The sequence below is a fragment of the Ricinus communis genome, chromosome 5 (assembly GCF_019578655.1).
Source record: "Ricinus communis isolate WT05 ecotype wild-type chromosome 5, ASM1957865v1, whole genome shotgun sequence".
NCBI classification, from domain to species: domain Eukaryota; kingdom Viridiplantae; phylum Streptophyta; class Magnoliopsida; order Malpighiales; family Euphorbiaceae; genus Ricinus; species Ricinus communis.
In genome coordinates this window covers 9857921-9877863 of record NC_063260.1, presented here as the reverse complement: position 1 = coordinate 9877863, position 19943 = coordinate 9857921, and the positions used below count along the sequence as shown (strand labels likewise).

The 19943-nt window shown below is 31.3% G+C and overlaps 3 protein-coding genes and 1 non-coding gene across 5 annotated transcripts; 1 reads left to right on the top strand and 3 right to left on the bottom strand.

The window, feature by feature from the left end:
- Positions 1-230: 230 nt before the first annotated feature.
- LOC8276949 (agamous-like MADS-box protein MADS2) lies at positions 231-6574 on the bottom strand. Of its 2 annotated transcripts, none has more exons than XM_048373548.1 (8): positions 6082-6574; positions 2294-2372; positions 2057-2118; positions 1830-1929; positions 1387-1428; positions 1263-1304; positions 666-820; positions 231-580 (listed from the first exon to the last, which is right to left on the bottom strand). In XM_048373548.1, exons 1-8 carry the CDS (start codon positions 6264-6266, stop codon positions 496-498), a joined length of 750 nt encoding a protein of 249 aa, XP_048229505.1. In that variant the 5' UTR covers positions 6267-6574; the 3' UTR covers positions 231-495. The 2 variants fall into 2 exon arrangements, with proteins under 2 accessions (XP_048229505.1, XP_002525916.2); XM_002525870.3 differs by having other exon boundaries at positions 666-799; positions 6082-6569.
- An 8483-nt stretch (positions 6575-15057) lies between these two features.
- Positions 15058-17284, bottom strand: LOC8277306. The gene is made up of 2 exons (XM_002525869.4): positions 17127-17284; positions 15058-15512 (listed from the first exon to the last, which is right to left on the bottom strand). The coding sequence occupies exons 1-2, from the start codon at positions 17237-17239 to the stop codon at positions 15296-15298; spliced, it is 330 nt and encodes a 109-aa protein (XP_002525915.1). The 5' UTR covers positions 17240-17284; the 3' UTR covers positions 15058-15295.
- A 73-nt stretch (positions 17285-17357) lies between these two features.
- On the top strand, positions 17358-17431 carry TRNAI-AAU. Its single transcript has one exon. It is a non-coding gene; the product is annotated as a tRNA-Ile (tRNA).
- Positions 17432-18215: 784 nt separating this feature from the next.
- LOC8276947 (MYB-like transcription factor EOBII) lies at positions 18216-19577 on the bottom strand. Its single transcript, XM_015723423.3, has 3 exons — positions 19276-19577; positions 19040-19169; positions 18216-18941 (listed from the first exon to the last, which is right to left on the bottom strand). Exons 1-3 carry the CDS (start codon positions 19403-19405, stop codon positions 18485-18487), a joined length of 717 nt encoding a protein of 238 aa, XP_015578909.1. The 5' UTR covers positions 19406-19577; the 3' UTR covers positions 18216-18484.
- Positions 19578-19943: the final 366 nt, after the last annotated feature.

Sequence of the window (19943 nt, the reverse complement as noted above, 5' to 3'; positions counted from 1 at the left end):
GGCATGAGCACAAATGCAGATCAGATATGGGAGTTTTATACTTTAAAAAGAGTTTTAGTCTTAAATCAACGACCCACAATTCAGTTCAGATGTTACATACACTTGATTTAATATTCCTGTCATTTGTTTTTGGTATTTGAGGTGTTTTCTCTGCCCAAATGCAAAGCAAAGTAGAGCAAGAAAATATAAGCAAACATAGTGTTCAGCAACAGATATGCACCACAAACTGCTAATTTTAAAGAGAGCAGACATAATTCTGTCTTCCTTTTTTAAAAGTTCTTTTGCAAACATTTTCTTTTTTATCAACTTACATGCCTCGTATGTCCATGTCAAAAGGTTCCACAATCCTCTGAAATTCAGTCACATTTTTTGAAGTTTTCATATGCTCTTGAAATCATGTACATGTTGCCAAACACTGGGAACCAAAAGCACATGTGTGATATGATATGACCCAAGTCTTGTAGCAACAAGGCATAATAATAGACCACCAAAAACTCAAAGCATCCATCCTGGTATGAAGCCACTGACTGTCTGGGCATGGGTTGTGGCAGTCATCTGGTCTGAACCTACAGGGTTGTACCTGTATCCCACATATGAAGTAAAATTAGGACAGTGTCTTTCTTTTTTGAGATTCATAGATTTTAACTAACTAGTTGGATGCTTACCCTATTTGCAATGTGGGATTGCAATCCATAGGCTGGAATAGCTCCTGAGGTTGAGGATGCTGCTGCCCATATGACATACTTTGCTCACCACCTTCCCATGATGACCTAATATTTCTTGCACTGATCTCATCCAGCTGCAAATCAAAAAAGAATTTCTTTTTGCTTTTTCGTTACTGTCATTTTCAAGCTAAGAAAAAAAGATGTTTGTGTCATAGAAGATGCAGTAAGGTGTAATCTGGCAAGACGATTAGTGACCATCATATATAAATTGGATAATGCAAGTGTGCTGAAGGGAACATTGCATTGCTTTTTATCATCAGAAAAGGCCTATTAAAGGAAAAAAAAGAAAGAAAAGAAAATCAGTTCTATATAGATCTGAAGATGAAATCCTGAAGGGAAATGGGGAGGATATAGCTGTTTCTGATTCACAGCAACATGAATGCTAGGGCCATTATCTCATTTTAGAGCCAACTGATGTTATTATTAATTAAAGAAATTATAAAAAAGACCAGATCATGAAAACAGACTGGTTGTGTTCTTGAGGCTAACAAGTTCATATGTGGTATAAATTTGAACAAAATGCTGGCAAAGTATTACCTTCAATGTCAAAGCTCTGTTAGCTTCCAGCAACAATTGTTCCTGTAATCAAAACAGTGGTCAGTTAGTACTCCAAGCAACATTAAACTGAATTTATCTTCATAATTCCTCCATTGGCAAATACCTTGTTTTGAAGATCAGAAAGCTGGTCAAGCATAAACTGGGTCTGCAAAGCAGTTTAGATAAACAGTGTCAAACAACCTGGAAAACCAACACATTGATTTCTACTGAAATAGATGGAAACAACTTGAGAAATTAAAAAGCCATAAATATAAAAACAGAAGAGAAGGTCATTGAAACATAGAAAGTAATTAATGCATAAGCAACTGAATGGTAAAACAAACAACCAACACAAGCACTAGTTTGTTGTTAGAACAAGCCCGTATCACCAATACTTTCTTACTCTTCTCCTCCAAATACGACTATCTATGATGCTTCCTCTGAGTAACATCACAGATTTGTTATAACATGTTCCATTGACACATAAAGAATTACATATATATTGTGTAAATCCCAACAATTCAAGTCCGTACAAATGCAAACATGCAATGTTACAGATTTAGTTACCCTGGTCGACCGAACTAGCTTTAGGGATGACTCTAACTGACGCTCAAGCTGCTCAAGCTCCTTGGTGCTTAGAGGGCCTAAATCTTCCCCAAGAAGGTTCCTGCAGACCACAGATAAGACATTTCATGAATTAAAATCTGTAAAACTCTGCATGCTTTAAGATCTTACTGCAGTCAAGCAAGAAACTAGTTTTCAGGGACAATTCAGTAAACGCTTTAACTTGTTACCTCTGAGTTTTTTGCAGGGACTCAAATCTAGTTTTCAGTTTCAAGTACTCCCTGTAGCTGCTCTGCTCACAGAAAATAAAATACTAATGAAAACCACATCTCCAACAAAATACACAGTCATGCTGAGGTGATTTGATTGCAACAAACACACAAGTACAAACCTCTCTATTCCTATATAATGCTAACAAGACATGTTTCCAGTCATTGGCATTTTCCAGAGACAAAGAAAAGCTATACCTCAAGCTCCTTTGCAGGTTTATTGACTTCCACTGCACCGTAGCTGCATTTTTGATACCTTTCCAGGGTCTTGAGCATGCTGAAGTGAAGCCAAGAAGAGAAAAAACAAGTCTTGTCAGGATGCTGAATTTCAGCACTGAAGAAATTCCAAAAACCAAATTGGAAATGACTCGCTGACAATGGGAAATGTTCAAATCACACTCAAAAGAGGAAGTAGCATCCTTCAACATCAGAAATCAACATATATCTTTTAATGGAATCTTAAAATAAGGAACCTGGGAGTCAGTCGTATGTTTTCCAACCAGTCCTCATGTTAAAAATATTTTGGTTATGCAAGTGCTAGTAACAAATTAACAATCCTAACCACAACAAAAAAGAAAGTATTGCAGAAAACTTCAAGACACCATATTAGTTGGCTTTAATAGATTAAGTAGGAGTAAATATAGAAAAGTAAAGAATGTAAAATTTCACCATTCATCATTCTTGTAAATCCATACCCTGTGAAGTAGAGTAGAAATTTCATTCATGGATATCATAGCTAATGCAATACAGCATGCGTGTTAAGGTTCAAAGCACTTTTTGATGGTTCCATATTCATTAGCCAATGATTCCAAACAGAAGAATCAGAATATCTAACACTACTTTCTCCTATTTACTGTCAGTTTCATGTCATGTATCGAGTAGCCCAAGACAACCTAGTCACTCAGCAAACAAATGCCAAGATTGTAAGAGTGATGGTACCATCTAAACCCCAAATGCCTAATTGCCATTGGGAGAAGGGAACGAGAGAATTGGACTGGCTGAGCAAACAAATGTCTCATAGTAGGTGAGCATATCTCAAAATAAAGACTTCGTTGGTCCAACTCATATGTGAAAGCCAACTCCTTTTATGCCCAACAATTTTAACTCATATGACCACCAATCTAATTACTTCCTTGCTTGGCCTCTTTCTTAAAACAAATAATGGATGGAACAAGTTAAATATACTTAAAATAACAAATAAGTGAATAAGCTATGAAAGGAATTCTTTCCTTTCTAGCCAAGAACTTGTTATTTTAAATTTAAGCATGAAAGGGTGGCAATGTAAGGTTGAGACTGAAAGCAAATCATATAAAGCAGGGCCATAGAGAAAATAACTGAACTATTGAGGAGGCTGTTGTATATATATATATTAGTCTGTAAATTCGAAAAAAGAAAAGCTAGGAAACATCTAAAACTTTGAAGAGGTGGCCATCCACCAGCACTTATGTATAGCTTGTTTGATCCCTGTGAAGTGTGCACAGGCTAGTTTTCACAGCTTAGTATCTTTTCTAGTTAGCAAATCGCATATTCTGTTGTCATTTCATTTCTTTTCATGTCTTTTCCTTTCTGTAATTTGACGTATGCTCTATAAGAAGATTTTATCAAAACTCCTTACCAAGATAGACTCATTTATAACACTTAAAAAAAATAATTAAAATAAAAAAGCCATACTCATTTATAAGTGCTAGATCCTCCTCAAGTCCAATTATTCTAATTTTTCTCATGTCTACCAACACTTCTTTACGAATTATGCAAAGAGAAAAACAAGATTTCATATATCAATTAAGCAAGCATTTTTTATTGGAAATAACTTGCTACTCTTAGTGAAATAAATTTTCCATATTTTAAATATTTTATATTTAAATAATAAAAGAGATACAATCTTATATTTTATAACTATTCTATATATATTGCTGATTCAATTGTTTGATGTAATACATTACCATAATCAAGAAAAGACTTTCTTGATTAATGTAATATGTACTTATTAAATTTTATTTTGAAACGGATAAGTTAAAGATTTTGGATTAGTGCATTTCAAAAATTGCAATTTTCTCTAAATCAATAATGAAAGCTTAACGAATTTCTCTCTCTATATATATATGTATAACGAAAAAATGACCAAGATTGTACTAATTACTAGGTGAGATAAAACCCTTATTCTAAAATAATAGAATAATGTTTTGTGACTATTAAGATAAGACCAATACGGTAACCGAAAAAAAACCATAAATTTCATTTCTTGACATTATATGTTACATAAAAGCTAGGTCAGGAAAATGCCAACTCTAATTATTTTACACAAATGTAGAATATACAAATAATCGAAGATACACATCAGACACTGGAGACGAAGGGTCACGGTTGTCTCTGTATATCCATTAAGGAAAACCAAATATACTTTGGATTGAGCTTTGCGAAGTAAAAACAAACCAAACTACTCAAGTCATTGAGTTAAAAAAAAAAAAAAACCAATGCCACTTGGTAAAAATCCATTTCATAGAGAAAGAAGAATGTCAGATATTATTAATTTGGATGACCACAATAAAATGCCCTGGACTAATGAGCCCAATGCATAAAAGAGAGAAGCACATGTTCATATGTATAGAACAAGAATCCAACAAAAAGTTCAAGATTGATCATATATTAATATGCTAATGTAACGTCTCATCAAATTGAAATGCTCAACCAAACTGATCTACTAGGATGCTAATAAAGCAACAACTGTAAGCAGACGGATACGAATTTGCTAGTTGACCACGAACTATGGCTATCATTAACAAAGTTGCGGTGCTCCTCATAGGTTCGTGGAACACATAGAGAATTGATTAAGGAAGTAAATCACAGCAAACAAAGAATTTACTAAGTAAATTTTTTAATAAAGCTTTTAATGAACTTTTGGCAACAATTAGACTTCTAAATATTCATGCCCTTATTCAAAAGAGGGTTTTTTTTTTTTTAATGACATTTACATGCCTTTAGCAGAGATAATTGAAAAATTAATAACGCTAACAAATCTAAAAAGGTGATAAAACATCCAACATCCCTTGTAATCAACCTCTTTCACATGATCTATAAATGAGGTCAGAGACCATTGATTAATTCTATCAAGTACAATATTTTTGCTGCACTCAGATCATGAGTGTACGGATTCCAGGAACCAGGTGAATCTTCTATACCTATCAGATAACTTATGATATGACCATGTTATCCCAAGCTTTCATGCAGTGTGCATTTTTATTCTCTCCCTTCAACTCTCAATTGACACATCACACATGGATTATAACATGTCATCAAGATAATATACTGACCTTTTAAGATCACATTGTTACTTATGACCATGCTTTCTCCACCGAGAAAAAGAGAGAGGAGTAAAAGAAATTTGAAAACAACAAAATCAGGAAGGTATTAAACAAATTCATTTGCTCTTAAAACAAATTAAGGAAGCAGAAAAGTAGAAGATGTAGGAGAAAGTAATCAGCAAGGAAATTTTTTTGAGCAAAAGTAAATTGTTTTATGTGACTTGGAACAGAATTCTCAGCTAATCCCAACACAAGAACACAATCTACAATAGCACTTTATAGCTTAACCAAATCCAAAATAAAGCTCAGTGTACAAACAAAAAAGCAGCTTAAAATTCGAATCAGATCTCATGGTGTACTGATCAGCATAGTAGATCAAACAAAAACCTAATTGAACGTGAAAAGATCACAACAAAATTACTATACAAAGAATGTCAAACAGAAGTCATGAGAAACATTAAATGAGGTATCATCACAGTTTCAAAATTTGTGATGCCAATAGGACCATAAGACACAGAACAAGATTTAAAAAGCTAGCTTCCAATCGATATAAAAATCAAAGATTTTCATGAATTTAAATCAAGAAAAAGTGCAAAGCAGACAGATCCCACAAAAAAGAAATAAAAATAAAAATATGTATAGATGGAGAGGAAGAGAGAGGAAAAGGGTGATTGATGGTCATACTTGGAGATGCTACTGAACTCGTAGAGTTTGCCACGGTTAGAGAAAATGATAAGAGCAACCTCAGCATCACAAAGAACAGAAAGTTCATAAGCTTTCTTCAACAACCCATTTCTTCTCTTTGCAAATGTCACCTGCCTGTTTATCTTGTTCTCTATCCTCTTCAACTCCACTCTCCCCCTTCCCATATCTTATACACCACACAGTACCCACCAAAAATCAGACTCTCTCTCTTCCTTTATTTCTGTACAAATCTATATATCTACAAAGATTAAATCTTTATATGATATCTATACACTATATATATATCTACTACTTCTTGTTCTTCTCTTAGAAACAAGATGATCTCTCTTTTATTTTGAGTCAGTGCTCAAATGTAACCAAAACCATGAAAAAACAATAGAAAGTTAGATACTTTGAAGACACAAACCCTAGAGAGAGAAAGAGAGTGAAAGAAATTTTCTTCTTTCTTTCTATTTCTTGCATAAAAGAAAGAAAGAAAGAAAGAAAGATTATATCTTTATATAATTTTTTTTTTTTTTAACCTCAGGTTTCAATCTTACATCATATGTAGCAGTGAATTCACTTGCAGCTTAGCTTAGCTTAGGGTTGGTTGTTCTTTCTAGTTGTATGTTGAGTTTACTGTTTCATTTCTAACTATTATATCCACGCGTTATTCACATGGGCTGTTCTAAACGCGCAATATCTTGATTACGTGTCGGCATATCGACAATAAGGAAAGGACATGTGATGGGACGCACTTCACTCGAGAGTGGTTTTCTTTTTAAGAATGAGTTTTGGAGCTCTTGTTTCTCGTTGTCTTTAGAAGTAGCAGAACGTCGTCACCAACCTTAAAATGGATTAACACGTGTCGGTACGGCATTGGCTTTATCTCTCCGTTGTGATATATATATATATATTTTTTTGTCTATTTTCTTTAGAGCTGAAAATAAAAATAATTAAAATACATGAATATGATAAAATTAGATATAAAAGCTTATTTTATAAAAAACAAAATAGATTTAAAAGCTTATTACAAAGGTATGCTTCGTTTTTATGATATAAATAAATGTTTATTTATTTCCTGATGGCAAACTTTCTTATAAGAACTGAAGATATTGGCAACATTTATTCTTTAAAAGAGAAAAATTTAAGAAATATCATTTCAGATCATTATTATAGAAATAGAAACTTTTTTACTTATAAGAAGTTAATTTATTTTTAAATTCTATTCAAATTCCCACTTCTCTCTCTTATATTCAATTAAGTAAACAACTATAATTCAGATACCTTCTCAAAAGTTCAATGGCAGTGCATAAAACTAGAATTTGGTACGTATTCAAGTAAATTAATATATTAATACATTCAAATGAGTTCAATTGAGAAAGCAGAGATTAAACTAGATATAAATATTAAATTCAAAAAATTAATTAGAGGTATCAATAAGAAAAAGTCAACTTTTATTATATTGTGTTATTTTATTTTATAAATATTTTTTGTTAGTCAATTTATATAATAATTCATTGCACCAATTAACTTCCTAGGAAAAAATAAAGGTATATGATACATCACAATTGATAAAGAACTTTGATCGATTCTTTAGATAAGAATTAATCCAATGACATGTGAAAAGATTTTACATTACAATACAAAGACAATAAAAAGATTAATATTCTTTATGTGTGGTTTGTTTCTTGTGTCTCTTTTTGATCCCTTCCTAAATTATTTCTTGTCCAAACACATGCTCGGTTCTAGTGTACAATTAGGTATTATTTTGTTTAGTTGAGTAGAATATATCCTTTAAAAATCAATTGACATCACTATATATACATATCTTAGCTAGAGCACTAGATTTATGATAATTAGTCGAATCAGATAGATAGGGAATTAGTATTTATGCATTCTTCATTCTTTTAGAGGGTTTAATATTAATAACTAATTTTTGGCCATTCTTTTTGGTCAAGATTCACTATTTGGGATCATCCCCCCTCCAATTTGTCACAACTTTGTGCCATGAAGTACCAAACAAAATACTAAATTGCAAAAACAATATATATGATTCTCTCTTCTCTCTCTTCATCATGATAAATTTCACCTATAGTCTTTAAATTTTCATTTATATCATAAGATTCCTTAATACTTTAATTTCATATAAGATAAAATGTTTAATGTTAGAAATATATACATTAAGATTGTGACCACTACTTAAGGCTTAGTTGAAACGAAAAATATTTACTTTTGGGAGTAGAAGTAATAGATTGAATTCCTTTCTTACTAACTGTTTGAGTTATTATTTTATAATAAATGTAAATAAATGACTACTTCATTGTATAAAATATCTAACGCATGGGCCCATCAGGCAAGATATTTTGCCAAGAGGGGTTGTGCATGCGAGATTTCTCGCCCAACGCTATCTAACGAGCGAGGTATCTTGCCAACAGACTTGCGACATATTCTTTGTACTCCAAAAAGGAGAGAAAAAATAACCTTAAAAGATTTCATTTACTCCATCAACTAGTCAAATAAAATGGGAAGATTTTGGTAATTTTGCTCCAGCTTAGATTGCTGTATACATATAGAGAGTGGTGTGTTAGCTAGAATGATCTTGATATTAGCAGATAAACATCACCATTAACTTGGAGACTATATGGCATTTGCCTAACCTAAACTCTATCACCTTTATCTTCAAATTAGCTGCCTTGATAAGCAACTAAGCATTTAAGTGGGGTGGGGAATCTTAAGGTAACAACACTTATAAACATTTGACTAGTGATTTAAATGCAAACAGAAAAGGGCTTAGTACGACAAGCAAACATTAATCACCATTACTAATTCAATCACACTTTATATTCCTTCTTTGATCAATTCCTAAGTGGTTTTTCTTTTCATTTACAAGGATCTTAGCTGGAGAGATGTGCTTTTCACCAAGAATTCCATACCCAAATGTGTATTAGTGCCAAATATGGATGAAGAGTAGTTCAGTGACATTAAAAGGAAAATTTAGCCGAGGCTCTAATGCCATGTTTGGTAGGATGTAATAATACATGTAATACAATCATCATTATATTATATGTTTCACTATTTTATTTGACAGTATAAAATAATATATAATGTAATCAATTATCCTTAATTTAATTTGATATAATATTTAATAAAAAATATAATTGTGACTATTTATATTAATTTTATTTTTTTATTGATATTATTCCAATACCTCCAATTACTCACCATTAATGTTATCTAATAGCTGGTCACCAAATTCTAGTGACGAATTCCGAATTTCGACAATAATGATTAATTCTAGCGATTGGTGATCAAATTCCAACCATTATAAGAATTAATGAATTTAATAAATATTCTTTAAATAATATACTTTAATATTTCATTTTTGTATCAACTATTATAAAAGAATTACATATTAAAATAAGGATTACAATTTCCTCATATTACACATAATTTCTATATTATAACAAAAAATAGTAATGAAATAATTATTATTTTATATTATCATTTTTATTAATTATATGATTGATTACATTATATTTCATTACATCGTACAAAATATAGCCTAAATTATTGAAATTTTTGATAAACCTTACTTCTTGAATTTAATTTCTTATCTATCAATTTCCCTTTATTAAAAAAATCAAGAATTTCAAGCTGCGTGATAAACTCGGCTCCTTTCAATAGAGAATTTTCATCTTGAAATAAATTGGGTATCATAAAATAATTCAGAGCCATATAGACTCTTTAAACTTTTCTATTTCTCCACAGTTTTAATGGGTATAAAGAAACCAATTAAGTATGGTTATAATCTTCTTATTGAGTAAATCGATTAGAAGGAAAAACAAATTAAGCAATTTAATCCTTATATGCAATGCACATAAAGAAAAGGATGAGAATTATATTTCTGTTTGGAAACCATAAATGGCACTGTTCTTAGGTGCAGGGGGAGGGAATGGTGTTGTTAATGATACTTGCTTGGTTTATAAGATAAAAGCATAGGCATGGGTAGTTTGGTCAACCTGTATTGTGAAAATTATTCACTACCAAAATAGGCATTCTATAAGCATCCTCTATGTGTCCAAGTGGTCCTAACCAATAGCTAGCTTAGGGATTGTTGGTTTCCATTGATTTGGCTGTGTCAACTATGCTTGTTTCTACCACTTTTATTGGCCAAACACATATGCCAAATTAAAACTATTTGACAGAGAGAGAGAGAGAGAGAGATGCATATATTACATATACTATGCATTTGTATAATATTTACATTTTTATGAGGAGAAAACCATCCAATGGTATTGGTGGTTTATTGGTAAGAAAATGTTCTTTTATCTCTAATTTGCTTCTACCAAATTAATTGTTTAAAGAGTGAATACAATTCGCCCGGTATTGATTTTTCTTTAATTTCAAAGCAAACACTCGATGATTAGACTATTGATAATAGTAGACGATAAAAAACATTAAAGCATTAAAATTTTTGCTTTATGAACATAGAAAATGTTCATAGAGATGAGAAGGATCAATTGACTTTTTGTTGGAGAATGAGACATGAGTTTGGTTGTTATGATTTTGACTTTTATAGATAAGGACTTTTATTCTTCTTGCATGTCTCAAATCTTATGCGATTCCTCAATTTATCAAGAGAATAATAATCTAATCCTTTTCTTCTTAAGAAATAGGTACCACATATATGTAATCTCTATATAGTTTTTTGCTCTTGCCTACTTATCATCTTATATTATATCTCTTCATTCCGTTATAGTCAAGTTAAATTTACTTGATTTCTTAAGAATTTATTCGTCTTTTCACTTATAAGAATCAGAAAAATTGCGAATAAAATCTTTCCATAACAGCAAAGAAGATATTCTTACTTCAAAAAATGATGAATCCATAAAAAAAGTAGCACGCACCTTAGAAGAAATGGTAAAATAAATTGACCTAATTAGATGCATATATAGATTATTTTATAAATTTATTTTTATAACTTGAATAATTAAACGTGTGATTATTTTTTTAATACGGACCGCCATTAATAGATGATGATGAGAAATATCAAATATAGTTCACATCATCTATAAAAAGAAAGGTGTAGGGAAAAAATATGGCATACTAGTTATAGATGTAAGAAAATAACAGTATGAAAATTGTAATGGTCGATGGGATCATTTCTCAGGCGAAGAAGAGAAAACAGTAGAAAATCATAATGAAATTAATTGTATTTGTAGTAGACAATATTCACATGCATTGTACCTTCTTTGAATTTTCATGCACTGGGATGTTCTATCAACTGCTATATATATATATATATATATATATATATATATATATTAGAGATCATTCTTTAATCTTTGATTTATATTATTTTTTAATACTATAGCTATATTATATTTTGTATTAGTTTGGACTTTAACATTATATTTAGTTGAAACCTATAAAAATTTATAAAATTTATTTACATATCTAAAAATTATGTATTTTGATTTAAATAGAATTTTGTATAATTTAATTGATGAAATTAATTATAATTAAATTAAATAGATAGTATTTTTAAATAAATTCCATGTTGGTAAATTAATTATATTTTATCATAGTAAAATATTTCTTTCAATTTTATCATTTTTATTTTACTTCTTTTTTATATATATTTTCTCTTACATGAAATAAATTATTTAAAAGAATTTAATTAGATACATGTAAGTTTTGTATTACATTTATTATCTCATACTTTACAGCAAGGCAGTGATTTAATCCTTTATATTTATAGTATCCGAGTTGAATGCTACTTGTGTTTGAGGACATAAAGTAGTTAGACATATTAATAAACTAGAGAATCTAATATTATAGTTTTTAGGTAGTTTTAGTTAAATTTTTTTTTTTTCTTGATATACATATATCTAAAGTTAATCTAGAACGTGTATTTTTACGGATGACAAAACATACATTCAAGAGTTTTAATATAACCGTATATCTATGATTCGAATTCAAAATCTTAGTTAAACTAGAAAAGATTCTTATTATCTCATCTATCACCTCTTAGATACTAGTTTTATTTTATATTATTAAATGGCTTACGATTATACAAAAGATAAGATAACCTTATTTAGTAAATTGTAAATCACATTATTTGTTATTTATTTTCTTAGATTTATTATTAAAAGAATATAAGAAAAATTTCTCATATATATATATATATATATATGGGAAAGACAAAGAAAAATTCAGAAATTGTATATTTTAAAAACTAATAGATAAAATAAAAAGAATATTCAAATTAAAGGTAAAATTGTTAAAGATTATCTCTTGTGGCTACACCACAAAGTTCACAAGGCATAAGATATCTTGTTTTCTTTGGTATGTTTTGGACAAAAGGCAACAGATTATCCAGCTGACATAGTAATTAGTATCAAATCAAAGCAACAAATTATCCATGTCAAAGTTAAAAAACCTAGTCAGTGGGACACGTGCCAAGATCAGAACCGACCTTTAATGTACCTTTCCAAAGAGATTTGAGTCCACCTTGGCAAACCTGGCAGCTGTCAAATAGCAAACCCTCACAGACAATACGTGTCGGTCTGTTAGAGGCTTCTTATTTGAACAGTGCCAGGTGAGCTAGTGAGTCAGCGACTGTACAGTAGCAGCTACGGCGTAGTATCTGAACAGTAACCTGCCCTTGTAGTGCACGTGTCAGGATAAGACTGCGGTAGCATAGATATTGCTGGTGTAGGTTGACGATTGTCGGACGCGTGCTTACTAAAGCCACTGTACAATAATTGGGCTGTTTTGATTTCGGTCCTTTTACTTCTCTGCAACTCTTTTTTCTTCAAAAAAAAAAAAAAAAAAAAAAAAAAAAAAACAAAATCTTATATTTTATGTTGCTGATTGAGTTTTATGTGATTTGACATACTATTTTCAAAATTAAGTGTGACAAAAATCAATTGTGATTTGAAAATATCCAATTTAACATAAATTATATATGTGGAGAAAATAAAATTGAGAGAGAAAAAGAAAAGGAAAGAAATTCTTTTTATTTTCTCATTTATTTTTTCAAATTGTAGGAAAATGAAAAAAAAAATGAATAAAAGTAAATTCATTTTCTCTGGTTTGAAACACTAAACTATTGAGAATAGATTCCATCTACTAATCTATAAATAGAAAAAATTAATCACATATTAATATATTAGATAATAAGTTTATATGAGTTAGCTAAATGATTGAAAGCCAATCAATATTAAATTTAACATTTAATAAATAATATCACATATTATTATACAATCAATTTTATATATACGATGTAATATACTAAATATAGCTAAAAACTTCTCTTAAAATATGTATTAGATACCTTCATTTTCAAATATGAAAAATAAATGATTGTTATGTTTTTTATTTTATCTTTTCCTTATTATTATCTTCTTATGTTTTTTATTTTTATTTTTATTTTTCATCATTTATTTTTCTCTTTGTAGGATATATAATAAAAAATAATACTTTTTTCCTTTTCTTATTTTCTTCTCTTTCCATATAAGATCAACCATTTTTCTTTCTTACTTTTCTCTTTATTTTTTTGCTTTCCAAAATAAGAAGAAGAGGTTGAGAATAAAAAAAAAAAAAACAAATAAAAGAAAACTTTAACAACTGACTTCACTTCACACATTATCAATTTTCTCTTAATCATATGAGCAAGTTTCAAGATTTAAATTCTAATAAACAATGATAAGAGTTTTCTTTTTACCAACTTATCAATTTCTTTAACAATTCTAATAAAATCAAATCAAGAACAACAATAAAACAACGAACTTGAGCAACAGACATCGCACTTAAACTGAAAATTAGAAAGCTTATAGAAAGGATGAGAATTACCCACTTATCGTTTTGATGATTCCTTCTTATCTGTAAAAGATTATTAACAAAATAAAACATTTGATGTGACCCTGAACCTGAACCATTAACTTATAAATTCTGATGAATTTGAAGTTCACAACAACCATTCTTCATTTACTATGCTAAAGTCTAAAACAGCAGCATTAAATATATGGGTTGAGACAGATTTGAAAGCTCAAGCAGTTCTAAATCATGAACCTGTACTTTGTCTGAATGACTTCCAGTTGAGACAACCCTTTACTACCTTATACCCAAATAGAGATGCCATCCTAGAGGATTCCAAACCTTCCCACTTCCTGTAAACCATAATATATATGGTTCTTAAAGATGCCTCTTGCTATCCTGTCTACTTGCTGCCTACTCTCTCTCTCTCTTACTCGACTAAGAATCCTCTAATAAAGGCTACCCATTGACATCTAATCTTTTTTTGCTTATCATGATATCTTGATAAAGACATATTCATGGAAAAGATCTTGTCAAACTATGACCTTTTTTTCTTTTTTTAAAGTATAAAAGGAGGAAAACAGAGTTTAATATTTTACCATCATATGCAATTGAGCGAGCATAGCATCATCTGTCTATATGCCCGGTGGATGACATCAATAGCTCGAGATAGAGGTATTAATGGAAGAGGTGACGTACCATAAGAGTGGAAAAATTTCATTAGAAACTTTTTCTTTGAGAATTAGCATATCAACGAACCCAATTGATTCGGTGTAACATAATAATACCAAGTGTCGTAATGCTTTTTTTTTCTATCTCTTTTCTAAATTACTTTTTTCATTGAATTAATATAATTTTTTTTTGTTAAGTGTTTTATCCCATCCGTTGTATGAATTATTTATAGAAAAAATTAATTTTATGTTTATTGAAATTAAAATTTTTATGATACTTTTATACTAGATGATTGATTTACTAGAGAAAAAGGACCACATTCAAAGGCTCAAGTTCAAAAGAGATGGAGAAAAGAATTTCAAACTCATTTGCTTAAACGGGGCCTTGAGCAATAAGAAGGCTCCAACGAGTTTGGAATCTCCTTTTTGGACACATCTTTCTTGCCTACCGCCTCCATAATAAAAACATGAAAAACAGAAATCTTTAATTTCTTTTTAAATTTGATTAGGAAAGAAATATTTACTCAGGATACAAATTCCAGATATCCATCATACATAACAAGAGTTATGAATTTCTTTTTTCTACATACTACTCGAGAAATATAGAATCCTGCTATTGTTTTCTGTAACAGGAGGGGCTGAATACAAGGTAAATAGCCAAGTTCTGTAATAAGCACATGACAACTATTGTTTACAAGGGCTACAGATAACTAAGCTGATTAAACTGCAGAGCAATCAGGGCAGGAGAAGCGACCTCGAGCTTGACATTTAGAACATTTAAACGTTTTCACTTTCGGTTCACCGCCAAGGGACTGATACAAATCATCCATCATATTGAAACTGAATGGGCCGTCAGCTTTCACCACTCCAATTCCTCTACATTTTGAGCATGCCACCATCCTTAGATCACCGCATGTCTTGCACATTCCCAACGAGCTGCAGATTAAGGATGTAGAAGCAGCATCTCAAAAGATGTAAACCGAATCATAAACAACTATGAAAATTCTAAACCAGCATTTGCACGAGTTCTATTCAATTCCTAGAATGCTCCTACACTCTAATTATCTGGTTGCATCAATTTGCTTAACCAGATAATGATCATGTCACCACTAAGCCCTTGGCCTAGTGCGAGAGCTCTATGGAGCTCGGATCTCTCACTTCCCCTTTCCATGATGGAGAAAAAGATAATAATTATGTCCCAAGTATCAACACAAAATTGTAAATGCCTGTACCAGTTAGTATCTAATTGACAACCCAGAAAATAATGGAAATTTTATGAACCTCTACCCTCTAGGACTAAGGTTTTTTTGAGTGCAAATTGTCTGTTTAAGGAAACAATTGTGTCAATGCAACTCGAAAAAGAGACAACATTTTTGAAAAAGGAAATATAGTTAGCATCATATTCTGTGTCAGATTGGATATAGTTGATCTCACACACCCCGTCCCTGGTTGTAATTTCTGATTGTGCAATTGTGGAAGGGACGTGCAACATTTTCTCACAGTTCAAATCATGCTCACAGCATCTATATGAAAGAATAATTCGCATTCAATGTTGTAAGAATAACAGCTAGTGTAATGGTTTTCATTAGCCTGCCACAAGAAGGATTTTAAACTCTAAAGTGTTTCACAGTTCAAATCATCTTTATCCAATTAACAAGTGAATATGCTACTAAAAATTGTAAGTGGAAGTATAAATTCTAATCCTTAAATTCGGGATGGATAACCAGATAAGTGATGCTGTATGTATATGCAAGACCACGAATCGGGATGTAAAAAATCACTTACTAGAAATCAGCTCAAAATATAGTCTGAGAGAACAGCTAAACAATGCTTGCAATAGTTGAAACCTTGACTTTATCTAGTTCATTTATCAATCTAGACTGGAAAATACTAATTTGATCAAAAGATGGAAACTAAATTGCTCCATGATGCTCAAACTCTCATCTTCATTCTGAACTTTAAAGTCAATTTTCCTTATAGAGATGCAAGATCCTTCAGTAGCTCAAATATTTAAAACTTTGCAGCTTAGCATGCAGCACACAGTCCACAGAATGCTGCCCGAAGTACCTTTACTCTTCAGTTTTCACAAAGAAAGTCCGTAAGTGAAAATTGTTGGCAACACTAGTCACTATCCTTCAATAATTTTGTCCCCTTTCAAATTACCAAGGAGTTCATTAAGAGAAATTGGGAACAAGTAAAACCAATTACAGCACTTAGAGGCCTATAAATTCAGAAACCGAAAAAAATCCATGTTAAATTATCTCCTTATCAAAACCATAATTTAAATATTACACAAGCACGTTCAAGTTAATAGTAAGTGAACTCATCTCAAGCTAAACCATGTAACTAGAAAATAACAACAAATGACAACTAAAGAAACACAACCCTTTTGTCAACATAATCAACTGAAAGTTTTCCAACAGAAAATTCAAACACAAACAAATATAACATGAAAAGAGAAAAAAACAAGAGTAACCCAGAAAGGGAAGCAGAGGTAAGCAAGCTAGGAAGTGTAAAGATTGGAACTTCATTAGTTAATAATTAGCTTACCTTCTTTGTGAAGAAGAAATGAAAGAATCAATTTTAGGAGCAGCAATGGCACAACATAAAAGTAAAGACCCAACTCCAAGCCCTGCAATTTCACTTGCTGTTATGTTATTCATCTTCTCCTTCTGTTTCGGTTAGATAGTTTCTCTGTTATGAAACTGAGTACTCCTCTTTGGAACCTTATCCAAAATGTTTGACATTGATAATAAAAAACGTAAATACACACCCGTCATTGGCCTATTAGCTCAGTTGGTTAGAGCGTCGTGCTAATAACGCGAAGGTCGCAGGTTCGAGACCTGCATGGGCCACAAACGCTTTTTTTTGTCTTTTTCTTTTTTAAGAATGTCCCCAAATGTTATTGCAAAGTACAATTGGATTAAACCGCATGCAGTTTAATGTCTCTTCATGATATGAAAAGTTGATATGTTTACTAATTAACAAATTAGCATATATATGATATAAGATCATTACAGTGTCCATTGTTGGTTTCAAATGGATTCTGAATCACTTTTGCACTTATAAATTAGCATGTTTTTAGAATATTATAAACTCTTCAAACATATTTTGATACCATGCCATAACTGAAAGAAAATCTATTGCACATCACAATGTCAAGTCAATAATTAAAGGTCTCATAACTTTGAGATTATCTTTTTAGTATTTGTGCTGAGCCAGTAACCACTTCTAACCAAATTGGCAACAACAACCACCGTATGGAGACAGAAAATCCATAGTTGATTTTTAATTTCCTAATTAATTTTTCTTTTATTCACTGAAGATTATTTTCCTAATTTACCATCATTTGAAATTGTGCTCAAGTTTTGCTCAAAAGTATAGAGTATTCATGCTAAATGAAGGGAACTGAAGTGTTGTGCAAGCGTAATCCATTTGCGATATTGTTTTAAGGTTAATCTAAAAGTGAACAAAGTATCTCTTATTCACATAATTAATGTTTTTAGAAGCTACGGTGCCTTCCATTTGCAAACAAATTTTGTGTACCCATCATTTTATATATTGTCATAAACTGAATCCTTGACTACTTCTGAAAGAAAGAAAGAAAAAAGCATCCAGCCTTGTTACTCAGGAACCATATTGAAAAAGAAAATCTTTATTAATGCAAACAGTAACTTACAGAATTAGATTAACACAAATAGCCACCCTTGATGCAGTTACAAATCCAGAGATAAAAAGAAAAAAAAAAAAAAGTTAAAACCAAAATTTGATCAAAATCCTTATTTTTTATTATCCTAAGATTCAAATAATATCACAGATATACTAATACATAACCAATTAGACAGGATGCATTAAACATGATTTGTTCTTTTCTTTTCCTTTTCTTAGGCTCCATAATAATCAAGTTGTTAGAAAATGCAGCCTCCATTATGATAGTAATTGTTCTGATTTTGCTTGGCTATCTTGCTGCAGTTACTTGTATGATGAACAACTTGATCATCAAAATTCCACAGACCACCCCAGATCAGTCCATCATCCATCAGAAAATCTGTCCAAGATGTAACATCTTGAGACATCACAGGCAAGCACTGATCCCCTAAAGTAGGGTACTTAAATACCATATTCTCTTGCTTTCCTTGTATCTCATGCATATTTTCATCACTTGTGTTCGTGACCATTTTCATGTCGTCACCTAATTGATGCTGCTGCTCTTGTTGTTCCTGCTGTTGTTGTTCGAGATCTTGGGAGTCGAGGAGTTTTTCTTGTTTCTTGGATGTTTTTCCCTTCCTCTTGAAATGGGTTCTCCAATAATTCTTTATCTCATTGTCTGTTCTACCAGGCAAGTATCTAGCTATAGTTGACCACCTGCACATGCATATACATCAAATATGATTAATGGTAACAAGAACTTAACGAAGAAGAATTCAATAAATAAGAAAAGCAGAGAAAGAGAGCTGCATTACTTGTTTCCCCAAAGAGCATGCAATTCAATGATGATGCCTTCCTCTTGAGGTGTTATTTGGCTTCTCTTAAGCCCAGGCCTGAGGTAATTCACCCACCTCAACCTACAACTCTTGCCACTCCTATTCAAACCTGGTAATTAACACCATTAATAATGATTAATATTATTAAGCTTAAAGCATAGAGTAATTAAGTGCACACATATACTTTTTAATGTAAGCTACAACATTTCAAGTACCTGCATACATAGCAACAGAACTCCATCTTCCTTCTCCATGCAATTTTACATATTCACTAAGCAACTTATCTTCTTCAGGAGTCCAAGGACCTTTCTTCCACCCTTGTTCAGGAATCCCCCAACCCACCATTCTTTCACTTTCACTCTCTTTCTTTTTCTGGTGTCTCTATATTTTGTTGTCTCCAAATTGTATGACACAAAATGCACCTAAGCTAACATATATACTCTCTCCTCAATAAGTCACTTCAGTGAATTGTCCTTAACTAAACTTTGAGATGATGATATCATTAGCACTTAATCCCCCCGCTTTTTTTTTGCTTTGAGTCTTTTTCTTGATGCGAGTGAGATCATTCTTCACTTCCTATGACTTGAGTCCAAGTGTTTTGACAAGGTGCTTACCAGCTCAATTTTCCTTGTCCAATTAGCAATTAACAAGTGTGTTTACTAAATCTTCCATACCGTACATTGCATGTCTCCAAGTATCAACAATAATATCACAACTTCCATAGCACAAATCTATCTATATTTACAGTGTTAATAATAGATAATCTCTTAATTAAGAGTATATAATCTTGATTCGGCCAAAAATAGCTAGTGGGTAGTTGAATGTTCCCTTGAAAACGGCTCCTGCTCCAATACTATCATACCATCTGTTGGTACAAAGGATT

Bases quoted from the DNA above. Each gene is read 5' to 3' on its own strand.
- LOC8276949 (XM_048373548.1), bottom strand. From the start codon at position 6,266: ATGGGAAGGGGGAGAGTGGAGTTGAAGAGGATAGAGAACAAGATAAAC. The intron at 1,930-2,056 runs GTAACAAGTTAA...TGTGGTCTGCAG, and splicing joins TCCCTGCAAAAAACTCAGAG to GAACCTTCTTGGGGAAGATT. The intron at 581-665 runs GTAAGCATCCAA...TGTGGGATACAG, and splicing joins AATCCCACATTGCAAATAGG to GTACAACCCTGTAGGTTCAG.
- LOC8277306 (XM_002525869.4), bottom strand. From the start codon at position 17,239: ATGAATAACATAACAGCAAGTGAAATTGCAGGGCTTGGAGTTGGGTCT. The intron at 15,513-17,126 runs GTAAGCTAATTA...CTTAATCTGCAG, and splicing joins ATTTCTTCTTCACAAAGAAG to CTCGTTGGGAATGTGCAAGA.
- LOC8276947 (XM_015723423.3), bottom strand. From the start codon at position 19,405: ATGGTGGGTTGGGGGATTCCTGAACAAGGGTGGAAGAAAGGTCCTTGG. The intron at 19,170-19,275 runs GTACTTGAAATG...GTTAATTACCAG, and splicing joins TTCTGTTGCTATGTATGCAG to GTTTGAATAGGAGTGGCAAG. The intron at 18,942-19,039 runs GTAATGCAGCTC...ATGCATGTGCAG, and splicing joins CATGCTCTTTGGGGAAACAA to GTGGTCAACTATAGCTAGAT.